The following is a 16,737-nucleotide window of genomic DNA, read 5'->3' as shown; positions in this document are numbered from 1 at the left end:
GAACCCTGGGCTGACAAAGTGGAGTGCACAGACTTAACCACTACAGCACTGGGCCGGCCGCAATAGTCCAATTTTTAACTTTACCAGGGAAAAAGTGTCTCTTCTGTAAATAGGATTTTGAGGAATTGGAATATTTAGTTGCTTAAGCAAAAGTTTATTTTAAAACTACCAGATAAGTGGCTATTCTGTGTTAACTTTTTTATTTTAAACATATTTAAAAATCATCTTCCTCATTCTTATTTTTTTTCAGATAATACATACTATTAAGGCAGCAGTATGAACAGTTGGGAAATATGCATTATCTTCTTTAAGTAATTTGCACTCAGTTAAAACACCCTTGTCATGCTTCCCAGTGAATAGCTCACATCTTAAAACACCTTGAGTGTGAGAGGCAAATTAAGAAAAGTGAAATGCTTTTAGAAATAGATTTTAATTTCTTATTAATAAATTACTTGTTAATTGTAGTATGTTATAATATTCTTAGTCTGATAAATGCTAAGAGTAGTAGATCACTTAATCAATAAATCTTTGTTTAAATTATGAAATATATTTCCCACACGTGAAATATGTAAGAAATTATTTTATGCAGCACATTAAATCTGTTTTTATTTGGCAGTTCGTGTTTATGTAATATATAGGTTGAATTAAGATTTTCTATGGTACTCTTATTTATTTCTGAGTGCATTTAATACATGGAGTTCACGCTGCCATCTCCTCAAGTGATGACTATATCCCAATTATAGTAGGATCGTCTATTCAGAAGTATATTGCATCAACTAAGAACCAGGAAATATGCCACAAAAGGGTCTTTGGGTAGCCAAAATAGATGCTACAAATGCAGGCTCCTGTTTTTCACATCTACCAGAGCCCCACGTGCATTACGACAGTACAAATTTGTTCTTACTTTAACGTGCAATCTCACCTCGTTTGGTAGTCTGGTTTCTAAACCTGAAGCAGATTAATAGCAGCAAATTAGAAGGGATAGAGAAACTGCTATAGGAAACATACTGATAGCAATGAGAAATGACAGCCGACAACTTGTCTACAGATGCGAAAACAGAAAATCTATAAAACATGCAACCTGAAAGAACATTAGCAGACTAGGACCTGCTAGTGCTAGTGCGATCAGTAAATGACAAGGCAACCAAATAGTCCATAAGGGTGTCACTGGATAGTAGAGCAGAGTGCAGTAATTGATGCGCCAAATGACGATCTTATGCCGTTAAGAAAGAGGCTTGACCGTGGAGTACTTTAGAAAACTCAGCTCTCTGAAATGTTTCCTTCCTTGGGGTTCCTGGTAAACTGAGATTTTACCATATTCTCTTAAACCTTAAAAATTAGAAAATGATTATATAAATGGACCTTTTAATGTGTTGATAAAGCATCTCTGAGAGAGAGATACACATAATGGGTACCTAATAAAGGTCATCTGGACGTGAATACTGACACTACTTTGTGATTTCCTTCTCAAAGATTTCAGAGGAGAGATGGCTTTAAGATTTAAATCTAACTGGCACTTACAGGATCTCACACTCAGCAGCTAGTTTATCTTTATAGCCATGTACTTGTCCTTGGTGATGCAGAAAAAGGGCTGGTAAGTGTTCTCTGGACTTTTTTGTAGAGAAGGGACTTTGTACGTGCCTGTGCACGTACGTAGCCATTAAGAATAATCATTGTGGTAATTGTGAAGTTACCTGCCACAGATTCATTAGCAATGCACCACCTTAATCCTTTCAAAATTTAATGTTTACGAAATACATCCAAATTTGCTTTTGTTTTTAAGTAATTGTAAATAAGCACACAAGTGCACACCCTCGTATTTTCATCATGATGTTTCTCCTGTAAGGATAAAATTTCAAAGGGACTATTAATAAAGGAAGACAGAATGCTGTTTAGCTAGCATGAGGTTCCACTTTATTGCTAACCGCCATAACCGTCTGTTGCTTGGCTCTGGGCTCTCTGCTGTCATATAGTATCCATTGTTGAAATGGTCCGTAGTTTCTATACCTTATGACTAAAACATACAGACAATAGTTTTGTGGAAAGATTTTGATGGTGTGGTAACGAGGGACGTTGGAACTACATTTTCGGAGGGTGAAATAATTACCCCATCCACTTGCCCACATACCCTTTTGCTCTTCTCAACTCAGATATGTAATTTTTCCTAAAAAAAAAAGAAAAGAATCTATTATTTATGACTGCCTATCTGCAATTTTTAATCTTTGCAATCTAGCTGCCTTGCTGTGTGAAGATGATGTTTTTGACTCTCCTGTGGGTTGGACTTTGGTTTAATTGTGTTTCCCACTAATGGTGATGGATTTGCACGGGTTTAGCCACACACTGGTTTCCGGTTTCGTTTGTATCCAGTGGCATGTGTTTGCAGAGGTAATGGATTTTTAGCCACAGACGATTGCAAAACCATGCAACACAGAGAGGCCAGACCCTAGGACACCAACTTGATTAGCATGGCACTGTACACATGTATATTTCAGAGATTATTAGATTTTAGTACTGTGGATTCTTAGAGTGTTTACATTTGATTTTCAAGACTTGCTTTTAAGGACAACAGTATGCTTCAAGCCTACTGTTTGTGAGTACTACCTAGACATATGTGCGTGCAACATGTGTTCACTGTTAGTAACAGCCTTTGTTGGTGTTGGTGCAGACCCTATCAGCATTATTTATAGAGCTCGTGTTTAGAACAAGACCCTATAACTTTGAATTTTCTGTGTCATTTGTTGTTTTCAAAAGGAGGCTAAGTGTAAACACTGCCCAAATAGCCTCTGTTGAAGAGCTATTTGTTTTGCAAGTAACAAATGGGAAAGGAAAAGGTACAGGATGCTTCTCTGAAATGTTGTGTGGGTACCCATAATTTAAACTGATGCTCCAGAGAGGAAGTATTATTTTTACAAACAAAACATAGTGGCTTAGTCATTTTCCATTTCTGGATGATGAATGTGTCATACATCTGTATCATGTTTTTCTCAAAGTGGATGGCATACTATTCTTAAAGTGAAGCAGGCTTTACTGTGGAGTTGCCAAGGTAACTGACCAGCAAGTATGCAGTTCAGCAAATTGCAGAAGGCAATTGAGTACACATGAATAAAGAAATGTGCATGTCATCTTTAAACCCAAGAGGGCCATGGTAGATTGTGGTTTGGCTCTGTAGATCACAGAAATATTTTTTATGAAAGCAGAATCTAAGATGTTCTATAGTAGTCCTTGAAGTGAGGTGATAGGCAGTGGCAGTACCCATTTATGGTTCCGCTTCAGGCCCTGCCAAGGACTGTATAGAAAATAGAATCATTTCAATTTTGTTTAATGTGAACAACCTTTCTTTTTGCTTTATAAGCTAGCTTTTACCACCTTAGGGCAGCAAAAACTAAAGGAGACTGTTGTAGTTTATAATGTAAATGGAGGATGATAACCTATAAGCTGCTACATGCATATGAGAATTAATTCAAGTTATAAAACTGAAGTTTAAATTAAGTATTATATATATTTAGTCCACAAACATGAGATCTGCGTTTACCTCTACAGTGCTCTAGATTGTGTATTCATCCATGCAGTAGGCATTGATAAAATTATTTACATATTGCCACACACCTTCCAGGTGCCGAGAAAATAACAAAGGTAAATAAAATCCACTGCTAGAGTTCAAGGGGTTTTTCATCTCTAGAAAGAATGAATTAGGTAAGCTCTGAAGAGATTCTTTCAGATTATTCAGAATATTCCTGTGCTGTGGATGTAGGACTGTGATCTAGGATTTAAACACCTTTATGTGTAGAATGAAATAACCTTCTCAGCAGGAGTTCACAACTCTGCATGATTTGACTTCTCTTCCCAGTTTTCCTCCCCCTACCTTAAACGCACCCCAGAACGTAGCATCGCTGGCTTAATTCCCTTCCTTGAAAAGGCCCCGCAGTATCCCATGATTGTATCTTGCACGTCTTCACTGCTGAAATGCCTGCATTCTCCATCTCTGAGTTTCAGAATCTTCCTAGTACTTTCAGAGCCATATCACATTCTACTTCTTACATAAATCTATTCCAGATCTTTCCAGCCTCCCATGCTGCTCACCGTCTTTCCAGGTATTGCCAGAGTAGTTCACACCTCTGGATCATACCTAGTTAGGTGGGCGGTGGTCCCCCAAACCAGATGGTGAACTCTGGAAGGCAGGGACTGCGTCCCCTTCATCTTCACGTTCTCCGCAGCACCTAGCGTTCAGGAGATGTTGTGGAAGCCAACTGGTGAAAAACCTCAAATTCTCATCTTGTTTTTGTGTGATTCATTCATTTTCGTTTTTGGAATGGGACCATTTCCACAGGTGAGTAAATTGTTTTTGGGTAGAAGTTGGGTGCTCTAAATACCAAGGGAACACTACTTACAGAGATTCGTACAAGTCGGGAAAGAACGAGTCTCCTGCATACCTAGTGTAAACCTAACTTGCAGCTTCCTTCCCTCTGTTACAAAGCCTTTGAAGTTGTGTTTTTAGTAGTAAAGCAATAGATACGTGAAGCTACAAGCCAAATATTTTCATTCCGTTCCCTTTTTTTGGCAGCCATCCACAGAACTGCAGGGACAGATTTTCATAGATAAAGAAACATTTTGTGGGAGTTCCTATTTTTATGCTGAAAACTTCGCTGTCGGTGTGATCTTGCTATTCAGGGATTTTAGTTAGTTGTGAGCCTGGAGTGAGCAGCCTTGGAGTTCTTGAGGGTAATTACCACATTTACAAATCTATCAGTGACTAAGAGAAAGAACTGGCCTGGTAGAGTTTATCTGTTTAAAAATTGCAACCACTAGCCGATCAGGAAGATAAAAACCAACAGGGATTGTAGAGGTGACAAGGGTAATGGCAGTAATGTGTAGCTGGAGATGATGAAATCAGAGGAAAAACAATAGGGGGAAGCTAATCAAACCAATTTGGCCATTTTAATGTACCCGCAGTATACATCTTAAGTAACCAGGAAATCATGAAATCTGCCTCATTTCACTTCCAGAAATTATTTGCACTAAATTTTATTATGTAGTTGTTATTGCTTATTTAGGATGTAGCATAGTACAAGGTATTGTGTGAATTGTTAAATGTCAAGATGAGGTAAAATGGAGTAAATCATTTCGAGGAGAGATATGGGGAATAATACTGATCGAAAAAGTATCTAGTGCATTTCTATAAGTATATATGAAAGTCACCTTACATGTATCGATGGTGTTACATAGTCTGATGGGCTTTGTCTTAACTGTCAAACAGTTAATACGGTATAGAGTCTTACGATTTAAAAATTGTTCCTTATTCTTTGCTTTGAAAAAAAGGAAAAAGAGAAAAATAAAATGTAGCAATTATGTAGTTGGTTAGTTCTCATGATGTATTTCGTTAGTAATAATTCCTATTAAAAGAAATTACCAAAAAGATATTATAGATGTCTTCATTATTTAATAACAAGTTAAAATGTTAAATGTACCTAATTTTGTTTACATAGTATTTGAAAAGTCTCTGAACACACCAAGTTGGAAGAGTTGTTCTGTGTTTTGTCCTAAAATCACTTCCTTTTAAAACAAACTTGTTAACAATATCTTGCACGTTGCCTCAGTTTTCCCAGAAATTTCTGCATGGTGAAACCCTTCTTCACAGTGTAAGTGAATTATCAAAAGCATATCTCATTATTTGTCTGTCTTTCTCTTATCTTTCCTCTTTGTTTTCAGTGTACACTATTTTCTCGAAAGTGCACTCTGATCGGAATGTGTACCCATCTGCAGGTGTCCTCTTTGTTCATGTTTTGGAAAGAGAATATTTTAAGGGGGAATTTCCGCCTTACCCAAAACCTGGTATGTTCTTGGTGGGGGAAAAAAGTGATTAAGTTACTAAATTGTTCTTTTTGTTCAATGTGCGTAATCTAGATGATGTATGATCAGATATTAGGAACATTATTTGGAATGGTCTGGATACGTGATAAATTGTTGTAGTATATTTCCCATTTTAAGATTAGAAATTTAATTACAAAAGGAAATAATTCATTTTTGAATTTTAAAGAAAGCATATTTCTGGTTTCCCAGTCTTGAATTTCATGCTTCTGGCAAATGATCTCCCTGTATTCGCATAGAAATAATTATAGCTATACAGTTACGATTTTCCACATTAAGGCTTAGATTCTTACGTAGTACATTGATTTTTGGAAAACTATACATATGTTGTAGAAGAGAATGAAATATGGTGTTAAGAAAGAGTTTTCAAGCTTTTACAACATGAGAATTTTATGTGACTTCATAATAATATAATGGAGATTAATTTTTTTTTTTTCCGAGGAAGATTAGCCCTGAGCTAACTACTGCCAGTCCTCCGCTTTTTGCTGAGGAAGCCTGGCCCTGAGCTAACATCCGTGCCCGTCTTCCTCTACTTTTATATGTGGGACGCCTACCACAGCATGGCTTTTGCCAAGCGGTACCATGTCCTCACCCAGGATCCGAACTGGTGAACCCCGGGCTGCCGAGAAGCAGAACGTGCGAACTTAAGCACTGTGCCACTGGGCCGGCCCCTGGAGATTAATGTTTTATTCAAAGTAATAGCAATTATGAAATGTTATTTAATTCACTGTTGGTTTAAATTATGTTATGTTGGATTGTCGCCAATGCCATCCAATTAATAAAGATATAGAAAGAATAGCAAGAAAAAATATTATTATAACTCTTAAGTAACAAAAATTAATTTTCTGAAAATTATAGTATTAGAATTAATATAATATTTTTATAGATTCTATGATGAATAGCATACCTGAGAAGACTCATAAAATATAGTTAAATGTATTCTCACCCTCATTCAAGAAAAAAAGGTAGTGTTTTCATCAGTTATTTAAAAAATGTCTTTTTATGCGGCATTTTATGTTTGCAAACAGCTCCAACATTTAGAAGAAAACAATTAAGATAGTTTCTGGAGTCAACCAAGTTTAAATTCTAGTTTCACCACTTAGTATGACCACGGAGAAGTTACTTAACGTGGAAAATTTCACATTCCATCAATAAAATTAGGGCTAATGATAGTACTACTTTTATAGGTATGTTTGAACATCAGATGAAATGGTGCCTACAGAAGCCAGGAAACAGGACCAGGCCCACGCTAACAAATGACGCTGTTGTTATTGTTTACTACTAATAAATGTCATTATTACAGTTCTTTTGGATTTCTAACAGTCTTTTCAACTCATCCTTCAGTGTTTTAAAATTACATTATTTTTTTTTGTTTGTTTTAAAATTACATTATTTTTGGGGGGCCAGCCCGGGGGCACAGTGGTTAAGCATGCATGTTCCACTTGTCAGCGGCCCGGGGTTCACTGGTTCGGATCCCGGGTGCAGACGTGGCACCACTTGGCAAAAGCCATGCTGTGGTAGGCATCCCACATATAAAGTAGAGGGAGATGGGCACGGATGTTAGCTCAGGGCCAGACTTCCTCAGCAAAAAGAGGAGGATTGGCAGTAGTTAGCTCAGGGCTAATCTTCCTCAAAAAAAGAAATAAATAAAATTACATTATTTTTGTTTTGATGGTACTTTTATAAGTTTGAGATATCCCTTAAGATTAGTTGATAGTGTTCAAAAGATTCATGAAAGGAAGGCTTCGTAGAGGAATGAATACGTCAACGTGATTAGAGATTTTCCCAGAACATAGCTCTCATTGGCAGAACTTTCCCACTTCAATGTGACCCCCACTGCAAAAAAAGAAAAGAAATTTCCAAAAGTTTTGTATGAATCTGCTTTCTTCGTTGCATCAGATTTCTAGACAAACTAAACAACCAAAAGGACTTTTTCTTTACGTGAGACGCTAATCTAAATTTCCAGATGGCTTTTTTTTTTTGGTATGTATTTAGTTTGCAACAAATGTAAGAAAAAAGTTTTAGACAGAAATATTTTGATTGAAACTACCAAAGCAACATGTGTGAAAAAAACTGTTTTATATCTTAATTCTGTGTTTCTTATCTAGGCGAAATTAGTAATGATCCCATAACATTTAACACAAATTTAATGGGTTACCCAGACCGACCTGGATGGCTTCGATATATCCAAAGGACACCATATAGTGATGGAGTCCTGTATGGGTCTCCAACAGCTGAAAATGTGGGGAAACCAACAATCATTGAGGTAATTTACTTAGAAAGAGCAAAATTGTTTTTGTTTTTTTTGTAATTTGAGTTTCAAATGTTGAAATTAAAATTACATGGAAGTGGTTTTCAATATTTTATGCATGGAAACACACTAGATAACATTTGGAAATGTACCGTTCCTGTCTGTTCATCTACAAAGTTTTTTGTTTCAGTTTTTATATAAAAAAGGGCAGTCTAAATTAGTGAAAAAATTAGAAGACATTTAAAAGAAATAGATTAGTATGAATCCTATTTAAGAAAATAAATACAAACTTAAGACACTTATTTGCTCCATATTTTAATTACAAATTTCGTGTTCATTGAAATACGGTCCTTAAGCAGACATCTTATGAGGCCCTAGCATGTGCTAAGTCTTATGATAGGCGCTGGTGACAGAAAGATGAACGACAGATGAGCCCCGCCATGTCTTACAGTCCAGAGATTGAAGCACTGGAATGGAAACTCATACCTAGCCAACACTGACATAACTGTTAAAATAAGAAGGTGCTGTTTTTTGCATAGTCGTGTAAGAGGGTAAGTAGAAATTCACAAAGTAGAAGGAAGGCTCTCTTAGTTAGAAGAAACAGCGCATCAAAATCTTGGAGGTATAAAGCAAACCACATGGTCTCAGAGAATTTACAAGTTTGGCTGGAGGGTAGGATATACCCCAGAGGAAGAATGATGGGAATGGAGGGGCCGATGTTGGTAGGGGCAGATCTTTGAGGGCTCTGTAAGCCATGCTGATATGTTGGACTTTTATTTTGGAAGTGATGATGGTGTTAGAATTCATCGGATTTTCACCACTACCTAGCATCATACCTGGAAAATATTAGAAATTAAAACAATAACAAAAACAATGATGACATTGAACCTTTAATGGGAATTAATAGTTTTTAAAAAATGAATGGATATAAAAGCTAAAAGTGTTTCACTGTTTACTATACCTAACAAAATCAGGACTATAATGGCAATTAATGACAGGAGAGTAATCCTATAGTTTTAGGCCCTGATGCCTCCAGGATCTTAGGTTCTAATTTAACTGTTCAATTCCATAAGGATTTACTGGTAGTGACCAGGACAGCAGCAGAGGAACTGCTAGTAGAAGTGCCAAGAGCTTGCCCAGGTCTAGGTGGCATGTTTCCTAACTGGCACTAATTCTCAGGGGATTACATGCTTTGAGTTTTTCTCTGAAGTTCTAATCTTGGGCTGTGGGTATGAGCTTCCACGTTGGCCGGGAGAAGAAGGTGTTCCTTCATTCGAATTAAAGTTTGTATTAACATGACTTTTTGATGATTTCTAGCTGTAAATCTACTTCCTTAAGACAGTGTAGATATAAGATAGAAATATATGTAGATATAAGAAAGTTAATTTTGAGTTATTGTCAAAATAGTTTTAAAAAATATTCAGTAAAGTTATGAAAGAAATATATAAATGTAATTTACCACATTACTAGATTAAAAGAGAAAAACAGCATATCACCTTGATTGAGGCAGAGAAAGAGCGTTTAATAAAATTCACCACCTATTCTTGATAAGAAAAAAATAACTTAGCAAACTAGGAATAGAAGTGTACTTCCTTAGCCTGATTGGTTACTTACCAAAAATAATAGCAAACATCCTTTTTGTAATGGAAAACACTAGAGGAATTCCGTTTGAATTCAGGAACAAAACAAGGATGACTCCCTCTAACACATCTATTATAGAATATATAAGAAATCCCAGCCAGTGCAGTAAAGAAAGAAAAATTAAATCTATAAGTATTTGAAAGGAAGAAATGGAATAGTCAATGATATAAAGAGTCTATAGATTATTAAAATCTTAAGAAAGCCCAGCAGTAAGCTATGGGAGCAATATAAAAAATATAGATTATTAAAATCTTAAGAAAGCCCAGCAGTAAGCTATGGGAGCAATATAAAAAATTTAGTTGTATTTCTCTACATCAGTAACAAGTATTGAGAAAATCCATGTTTTTAAAAGATACTGTTTTTCAATACCAGAAATTATAAGGTGCTTGGAATAAATCTAACAGAAGATATGCAACATCTGTATGGTGAAAATTATGAAACTTCATTGATAGTAAAGAATACCTGTATAAATGAAAAGATAGTCCATTCAGCAATAGGAAGTCTCAAAATCGTGAGGGTGTCACTTTTCCCCTGATTGGTCTATAGATTCAATGCAATTCCAATAAAAATTGCAATAGTTTTTTTCCTGAAACTTAGCAACTAATTCTGAAATTTGTAAAGAAGATAATGGCCAAGAATAATCAAGACACTCCTAAATAAGAAAAAAAGGGGAAAGGGTTCTTTCCCTTCCAGTTATCAAGATTTGTTATAAATCTGTATTAATTATCATAAGGATGTATTGATACAGGGATAGACAGATTAACCAATGAATAGAAGAGAGAGCTCAGAAACAGATCCATCCACATAAGGAATAATGATATAGGTCTGAAGAGATGATGCCACAGATCACTGGGAAAAAGGATGTCTGTTAAAGGGTGCTCAGACAATGGGTTAGCCATATGGCAAACGTAAAATTGGATTCTTCACGGGAAATGCAAAACTTAAGTTTAGATAGATTAAGGATTTAAACATGAAAAGCAAAATTTTAAACTATTATATGAAAATGGAGAAGAATATCTTTCTGAGTTTAGGGTAGGGAAGGATTTCTTAAATAATACCTAAATATTTTTATTTAAAAGGAAATATTGGTGAATTTTACTACATTAAATTTGTGAATTTCTATTCATCAAAAGAAACCATGGGGAAAATAAGACAACCCACAAACTGGAAGAAGATATTTTAAATATATATAGCTGACTATTGGTGAGTATCTAAAATATAAAAAAGGACTCCTACAATTCAGTAAGAAAAAGACATGAACAGACATTTCACAGAAGAGGAGACATAAATGCCAATTAAATAAAGAAGCTTACTCTCATCAGTAATGAGGAATATTGAAATTAAGACCACAGTGAGAATTTTACTCTCAGAAAAATTCATTGCAGGTGGGTATGGGAACTGGCATACCCACCTCGGAAAACAGTACTGAATATTTCACATAGCTGAGTATTGCCGTACCCCGTGATCCAGCAGTCCCGCTTCTAGGTATAGACCCAAAGAAATACTTGGAAATGTCCACTGGGAGGCATGTACAGTCATGTTTCTTGAGCAATGTTTGTATAGCAAAACGTGGGAAACCTACAAAGCAAGAGAGCCAAAAGCCTATCAGCAAGAGAAAAGATAAATTGTGGAGTATTCACACAGTGAATGTTTACACCGAAACTGAAGTTAAGCTTGCTCAGCAACATGGATAAATGTTTTAAACATAATGTTGAATTAAAAAAACAAATTCCAGAAGACTGCATACAGTTTCCCGTTTTTTGTAAAGCTCAGAAACAAGCAAACTTATTTATTTTAAGTATATGCCTTTATAATAAAACTATATTTAAAATGAATGGGATGACAAACACAAGATTCAGATGTCTCCTTCCGGTTGGAGAGAGGCAAGGGGCTAGGATAGGCGAGAAACCCATGTGTTGAGCCTGGACTCACAGGGGTTCATTGTGTTCTTATGCCTTACTACTGACATGTAATGCAGTTCATGCTATACATTTTCATCATTTAAAATTTAACATATGTTTTATCAAACACAAGCAGTGATTAATCTGTAACTCATTCCTACATCCATATGTAGTAACATATTTACAGTATTTAAAAATATTCTATGAATATAGTCAAAAGAGTTTTGCATATCTTAAACTAATGTTTAATCATATAAATCCACTGGTGAATTTATTCAGGAGATAATTATTAAGCATCTAAAGTAGATCAGCCACTATTCTAGAAATAGGGGGTCAAAAAAGCGTGCACACACACATGCATACCTCTCTGCTGTGAAGGGTTTCACATCATCATAAGTAAAATTTGATTGAGGATATTACAATATTTAAATATCTCATTAGAAGTGATAGAAGGACTGCATTCTGTTATAGCTGTTAAATTAAACATTAAATATAAATTTAGATAATAAAATTCTTCATCCTGATTTATGAAAGGTTCTTCATTCTCTTCAGTAGCCTATGATTTAAAAAAAAAAAAGCTTATTAGACTTTATGAAATTTACAGTAATGAAACTTGTGATAATTATGGGAAGGCTAGGCATAAAAATATTGCCACTACTTTAAAAATGTCTAATCTTTCTTCCTGAGCTTTAGTTTTGAGATATTATAATAAATAGTAGAGGATTGATACTTTTTTCCATTGAGAATGTGATTAAGGTTTTTGCAGAGTAGACTTTAGATCGTGAAGATTCCCAAATCAAATCTTTTTTGCCTTTTTTTCCACTTGCTCCTTTGTGAGCAATCGTTCCTAGTTTATTTTAATGACTAGTCTTAGAGTTCAGTGTGAACCTAATTGATTATGTGTCCCAACAGATAGCAGCAAGGAAGTCATTAAATCCGACAGAAATTTGACACATTGTGGAGAAAGAAGTTCTTCTAACTTTGTGGAATAATATGCTTTTCAGACTATGTACCTTTGAATATTGTTAAAGGTTTGGAATTATTTATTCCAAAATTCTGACTTTTACTGTTCTTTCAAATATTATTTCTGATGAGTGTAATTTATTTCATGTAAAGCCCACATGTGATGCTGTGAAAATCTTTGATATTTGTAATGTGCCAGATGTCTCTCTTGAGTTGGAGTCAGTTTTGTCGTGCTCTTTTGTCTCGGTGTCACCTACAGCCGCAGTCACGGTCAGAAGGTTAGTGCCGGGATGCTAAGACTTTTACGCAAGCATTTGTTTTTTTTTTTGAGGTATTGCTGACCTGTCTGAATGATTTAATATCTGTTATAAAGTTAATTATTCCTTGAGTTTTGAAGCCATATCCTGTTGTTGGCCTTTGCTTTGTTTGTTGTTGGCAGTGGCTGTTTCTGAGTTGACTTTGATGTAAGTTCATTGGCTCTGCAAATGTTTACTAATAGTTGACTCTGCAAAGGGATTGATTGGTGTTTTTGAACGTGTGCCGTAAGCTTCACAGACTGTGATCCTTCAGCTTTACTCCCGTCGCAAGCGAGATGTGGTTTCCAAAGGGTTTTTCATGATGCTTTTTGACTGGTTGGTGTGCAGTTTAGTTCTGAACGCAAACACCACTGAGATGTGCTTGTTTTAAAGTGAACTTTCCAGGATAATCCTTAAGCTCCATATAAAAATACAAATATTGTTTTGGTTTTTTTGAAATCTTAGAATGACACTGGTAAGTCATTCACAATGGTTACTCCATTTACTAATAGTGCATCTGCATTGTTACTAGCACTTAATGGGCTTCTATAAAAGAGTCTTTCTGATTTTAACTTTTTGTTGTAGCATGTTAAATAGACCTGACTAATTATTTGTTTTCCCATAATATTGCTAAAAGCTGAGTTCTTATAGCCCAGAGAAGGAATATTTTGTAAGTATACAAACAAATAATGAAAATGGAAAGAATGACAATTTGTTTTCATTTTGTCCTTAATGAATTTCGTTTTCCAAATAACATTTCACTTCTTTAACATGATTTTCTTTTTCTGATAGATAACTGCCTACAATAGGCGTACCTTTGAGACTGCAAGGCATAATTTGATAATTAATATAATGTCAGCGGAAGGTAGGTATGGAAAAATGTGTTGCTAATTATTTCCTTATTTACAAGAAGGTACTGCATACCTAATATAACTTATGAAATAGTAAAATGCAGAAAAGAAAACTAAGCAATATTTAGTTTGTTGTAAAATATCGTGATGTATTATGGTGCTAAAAAGCTCTGGATAGAGAGCCAAACAGATAGGCCACTTATTTCTCCAGGCCTTGGTTTCAACATCTGTAAAATGGGACTAACAATAGCATTTCTCTCCTAAGTGTGGGGTAAGGGTTCCATGAGTTAAGGCTTGAAGTGTGCTTAAGGCAGGGCTGAACACAGTGTGTACAATCAGTAATTATTAGCTAGTTTTATTATTTTACTTTAAAACTTATCATAGGTAGTAGTCCAGTTGTATGTGAATATAAAGAGTTGTTGATGGACAAAATAAACTGTAATTTGAGTCACAGTCTCCTTCCTAAAGACCCAATCATGTATCTGTAATTGCTAGAGCCCGTCAGCAGTTTGAGTTACATATGCTCAAATTGTAAGTGATCCCCAGGGGTTTGGAACGTTAGGGACACAGGAAATATTCCAATAATTACACTCTCAAATATGCTGACTCTATTTTGGTATTTTATTGGGAAAAATACATACCACTAAAAACTTTGTGGTTAAAATTTATAAAGCATGGGGTACTCCTCTCTATACTAGATATCACTTGTGAGGGTAATGGGAGAAGAATTGATACAGCATTTTTTCCCCTGAAAACAGTAAAACAATTGTGCATCCTGTATAGGGGAATTCTTACTTCTATTTCCTAGTACACTTAAGAACAAATGAGCAAACACAAAACATTTTGTCAGAACCTACTAATTTGAAATTCATGATAATTCAGTAAAGGCTGGGTTAAAAATTGCCTTTATACTGTACGAAAGAAAGCAGTTTCTGTAGAATTGATAACTTAATTGATAATTGGGGAGATTACTCGAAGATTTTGAAGCCTTTACATGAATTTTTTCCCAGGTGTTCCGAGTATCAGTTCTCTGGGCCCCGACAGAGGACCCCCCGCCCACTTGTGCACTCCGCAAGGGCTTCTAGTAGGCATTCATGTTTGGATCACGGAGACTTTTGTTCTGGACTCCAATTGTAATTGGATGCTTGCATCCACTCTAAGCTGTCCCTATAGAATTGGAATATCCTTAATGAGCAGAATAATTGCAAAGTTCCCTGTCTCCTTGGGAATTCATTAGTATAGTTATATAGTTACATTACAGTGGGCTTGAACCACTAACCTCACTGTTCTGCTCTCAGAGGGACTCAAAAACTCTGTGTGAGCTATGACAGTCTCTACAAACCCCAAAGACAGCCTAGTCTAGGGTTTGGACTCCCTCATTCTCAAGTCTGGTCTCAGACCTGTAGACACGGAGTACACAGGCATCCTAATAAATGTTGTTGACATGTGGGGACCGCGTTCAGGCAAATACTAATGGAAGACTGCTAGACAGCTGTAGGATTGAAAATTGGCTCTAGGGGCTGTTTATCTAAATCAGGGGTTTGGAAGGTGTGCTGGGAGGGAGGGAGACCAGATGGGTTTCGGAAGCCTCTACACTTACTTCAGGCAGAGCTGCCCCGCTGCCTTTTACACAGGGTTCAGTTGCCCAAAACTATGAGAACCAGTGAACCAAATGGCATCTGTTTCTCCTTCCTGGTCTAGATGGAATGTATATGGGCACTGGGATGTACATCTTTGAGCATAGCCCTCCCACATTTCTCCAGGAAGGTTAGGAAAAGAAGTAACGAGAGTCCAATACCAGGATAATCACGCTTAGTACGACTGCCTGCCCAGCTGCCTCCTGCTCTGAGAGACCTAATGGGAAATTAGTCATGTGGAATCACACAGCATGGAGCTCAAGGAGAGTACACAGAGTGATTCTCTGAATTGGATTCAGTGCTGCAGAGGCCTGCCACCAAGCTGTTGGCCTACTGTTCCCTTGGCCTCTGTGATGTCCAAATATAGCAGGCGTGGGATTTCCCCAAAGTTAGAAAGCTACTGTGACTCATCTCTGGGAGGCCTGGCAGCAGCACTTGGCCAAGTAGACGGCAGGCAGCTGCCCAGCCCAGAGCCTCAGAGGGCGTGGCGGCGGCAGGTCTCAGACAGGAGCCGTGAAACAGCGTCACGTGCGTTAGGAGAAGCCAAATAATAGTTCTCCAAAAAGTGGCATGGATAATAAGAAAAAAGTTTTACGTACTTTTTTTAGAAAAGTGGATGTAAAAACACTGAATGAAATTAATAGACTTCTAGCATACTCAAAAACTATATTTGGTATTATTTATAAATACTATTTATTGCCAAGAAACTGTTCTTCGTAATTATTTCTACATGACTATTTCTTGGTATGGGGAAAGATGTCGCATGATTAAGCTACTGTTTATCTGTATAAAACAGGAAATGTATCTGTATAAAACAGGAAACTTATCTACATAAAAGAGAATAAATACATCATATCTTAGAAGATTGCAGATGGGCCATACGTCAAACAAATGTAACAAAATCACAAGCAGAATAAATGACAGTGTAGGAGATGAGTAAAGAACCCCTGTGATTAGAGCCTTGAAAAACTCAATCTTAAGGAAGAGACACCACGCTCTAGAAAACTCTCTAAGCCACAATCTTTTCCCTGACTTCACCTCTGTCATCAAACGTACTTTAATATTAAAGAGGCTTTATAAGAAATGGGGTCATGAAGATTTCAGTTATTTACTGTATAATTTTTATTGTTTATTAAATGAGTGAAATACTTCACAGATATGTGAGTTTTAATGAAATAAATCAGAGGATGTACATAGTGTAATCACTGCTGGGGACTTTAAATCTATGTGTAGTCCCAGAAACATTTTCTTGTCCTTTGAAGGGAAGAATTCAGGTAATCAGCTTCTTCATATTTTATAATAATTGCTAAAATTTAATATTTTATAAGTTCT

The 16,737-nt window shown here is 36.1% G+C and overlaps 1 protein-coding gene across 16 annotated transcripts in view; it reads left to right on the top strand.

Annotated features, from left to right (window-relative positions):
- The window catches only part of SGCE (sarcoglycan epsilon), a 67,042-nt gene that overhangs the window by 21,083 nt on the left and 29,222 nt on the right, over window positions 1–16,737 (top strand). For all 16 annotated transcript variants that reach the window (XM_044767153.2, XM_070508519.1, XM_044767134.2 and 13 more), the window contains 3 exons: window positions 5,707–5,829; window positions 7,974–8,131; window positions 13,710–13,782. In XM_044767153.2, the coding sequence (XP_044623088.1) occupies window positions 5,707–5,829; window positions 7,974–8,131; window positions 13,710–13,782 (354 nt within the window). The remainder of the gene's footprint in view (window positions 1–5,706; window positions 5,830–7,973; window positions 8,132–13,709; window positions 13,783–16,737) is intronic.

This window comes from Equus asinus, chromosome 1 (genome assembly GCF_041296235.1).
Source record: "Equus asinus isolate D_3611 breed Donkey chromosome 1, EquAss-T2T_v2, whole genome shotgun sequence".
NCBI lineage: Eukaryota > Metazoa > Chordata > Mammalia > Perissodactyla > Equidae > Equus > Equus asinus.
This window is presented reverse-complemented; position numbering and strand designations above follow the sequence as displayed.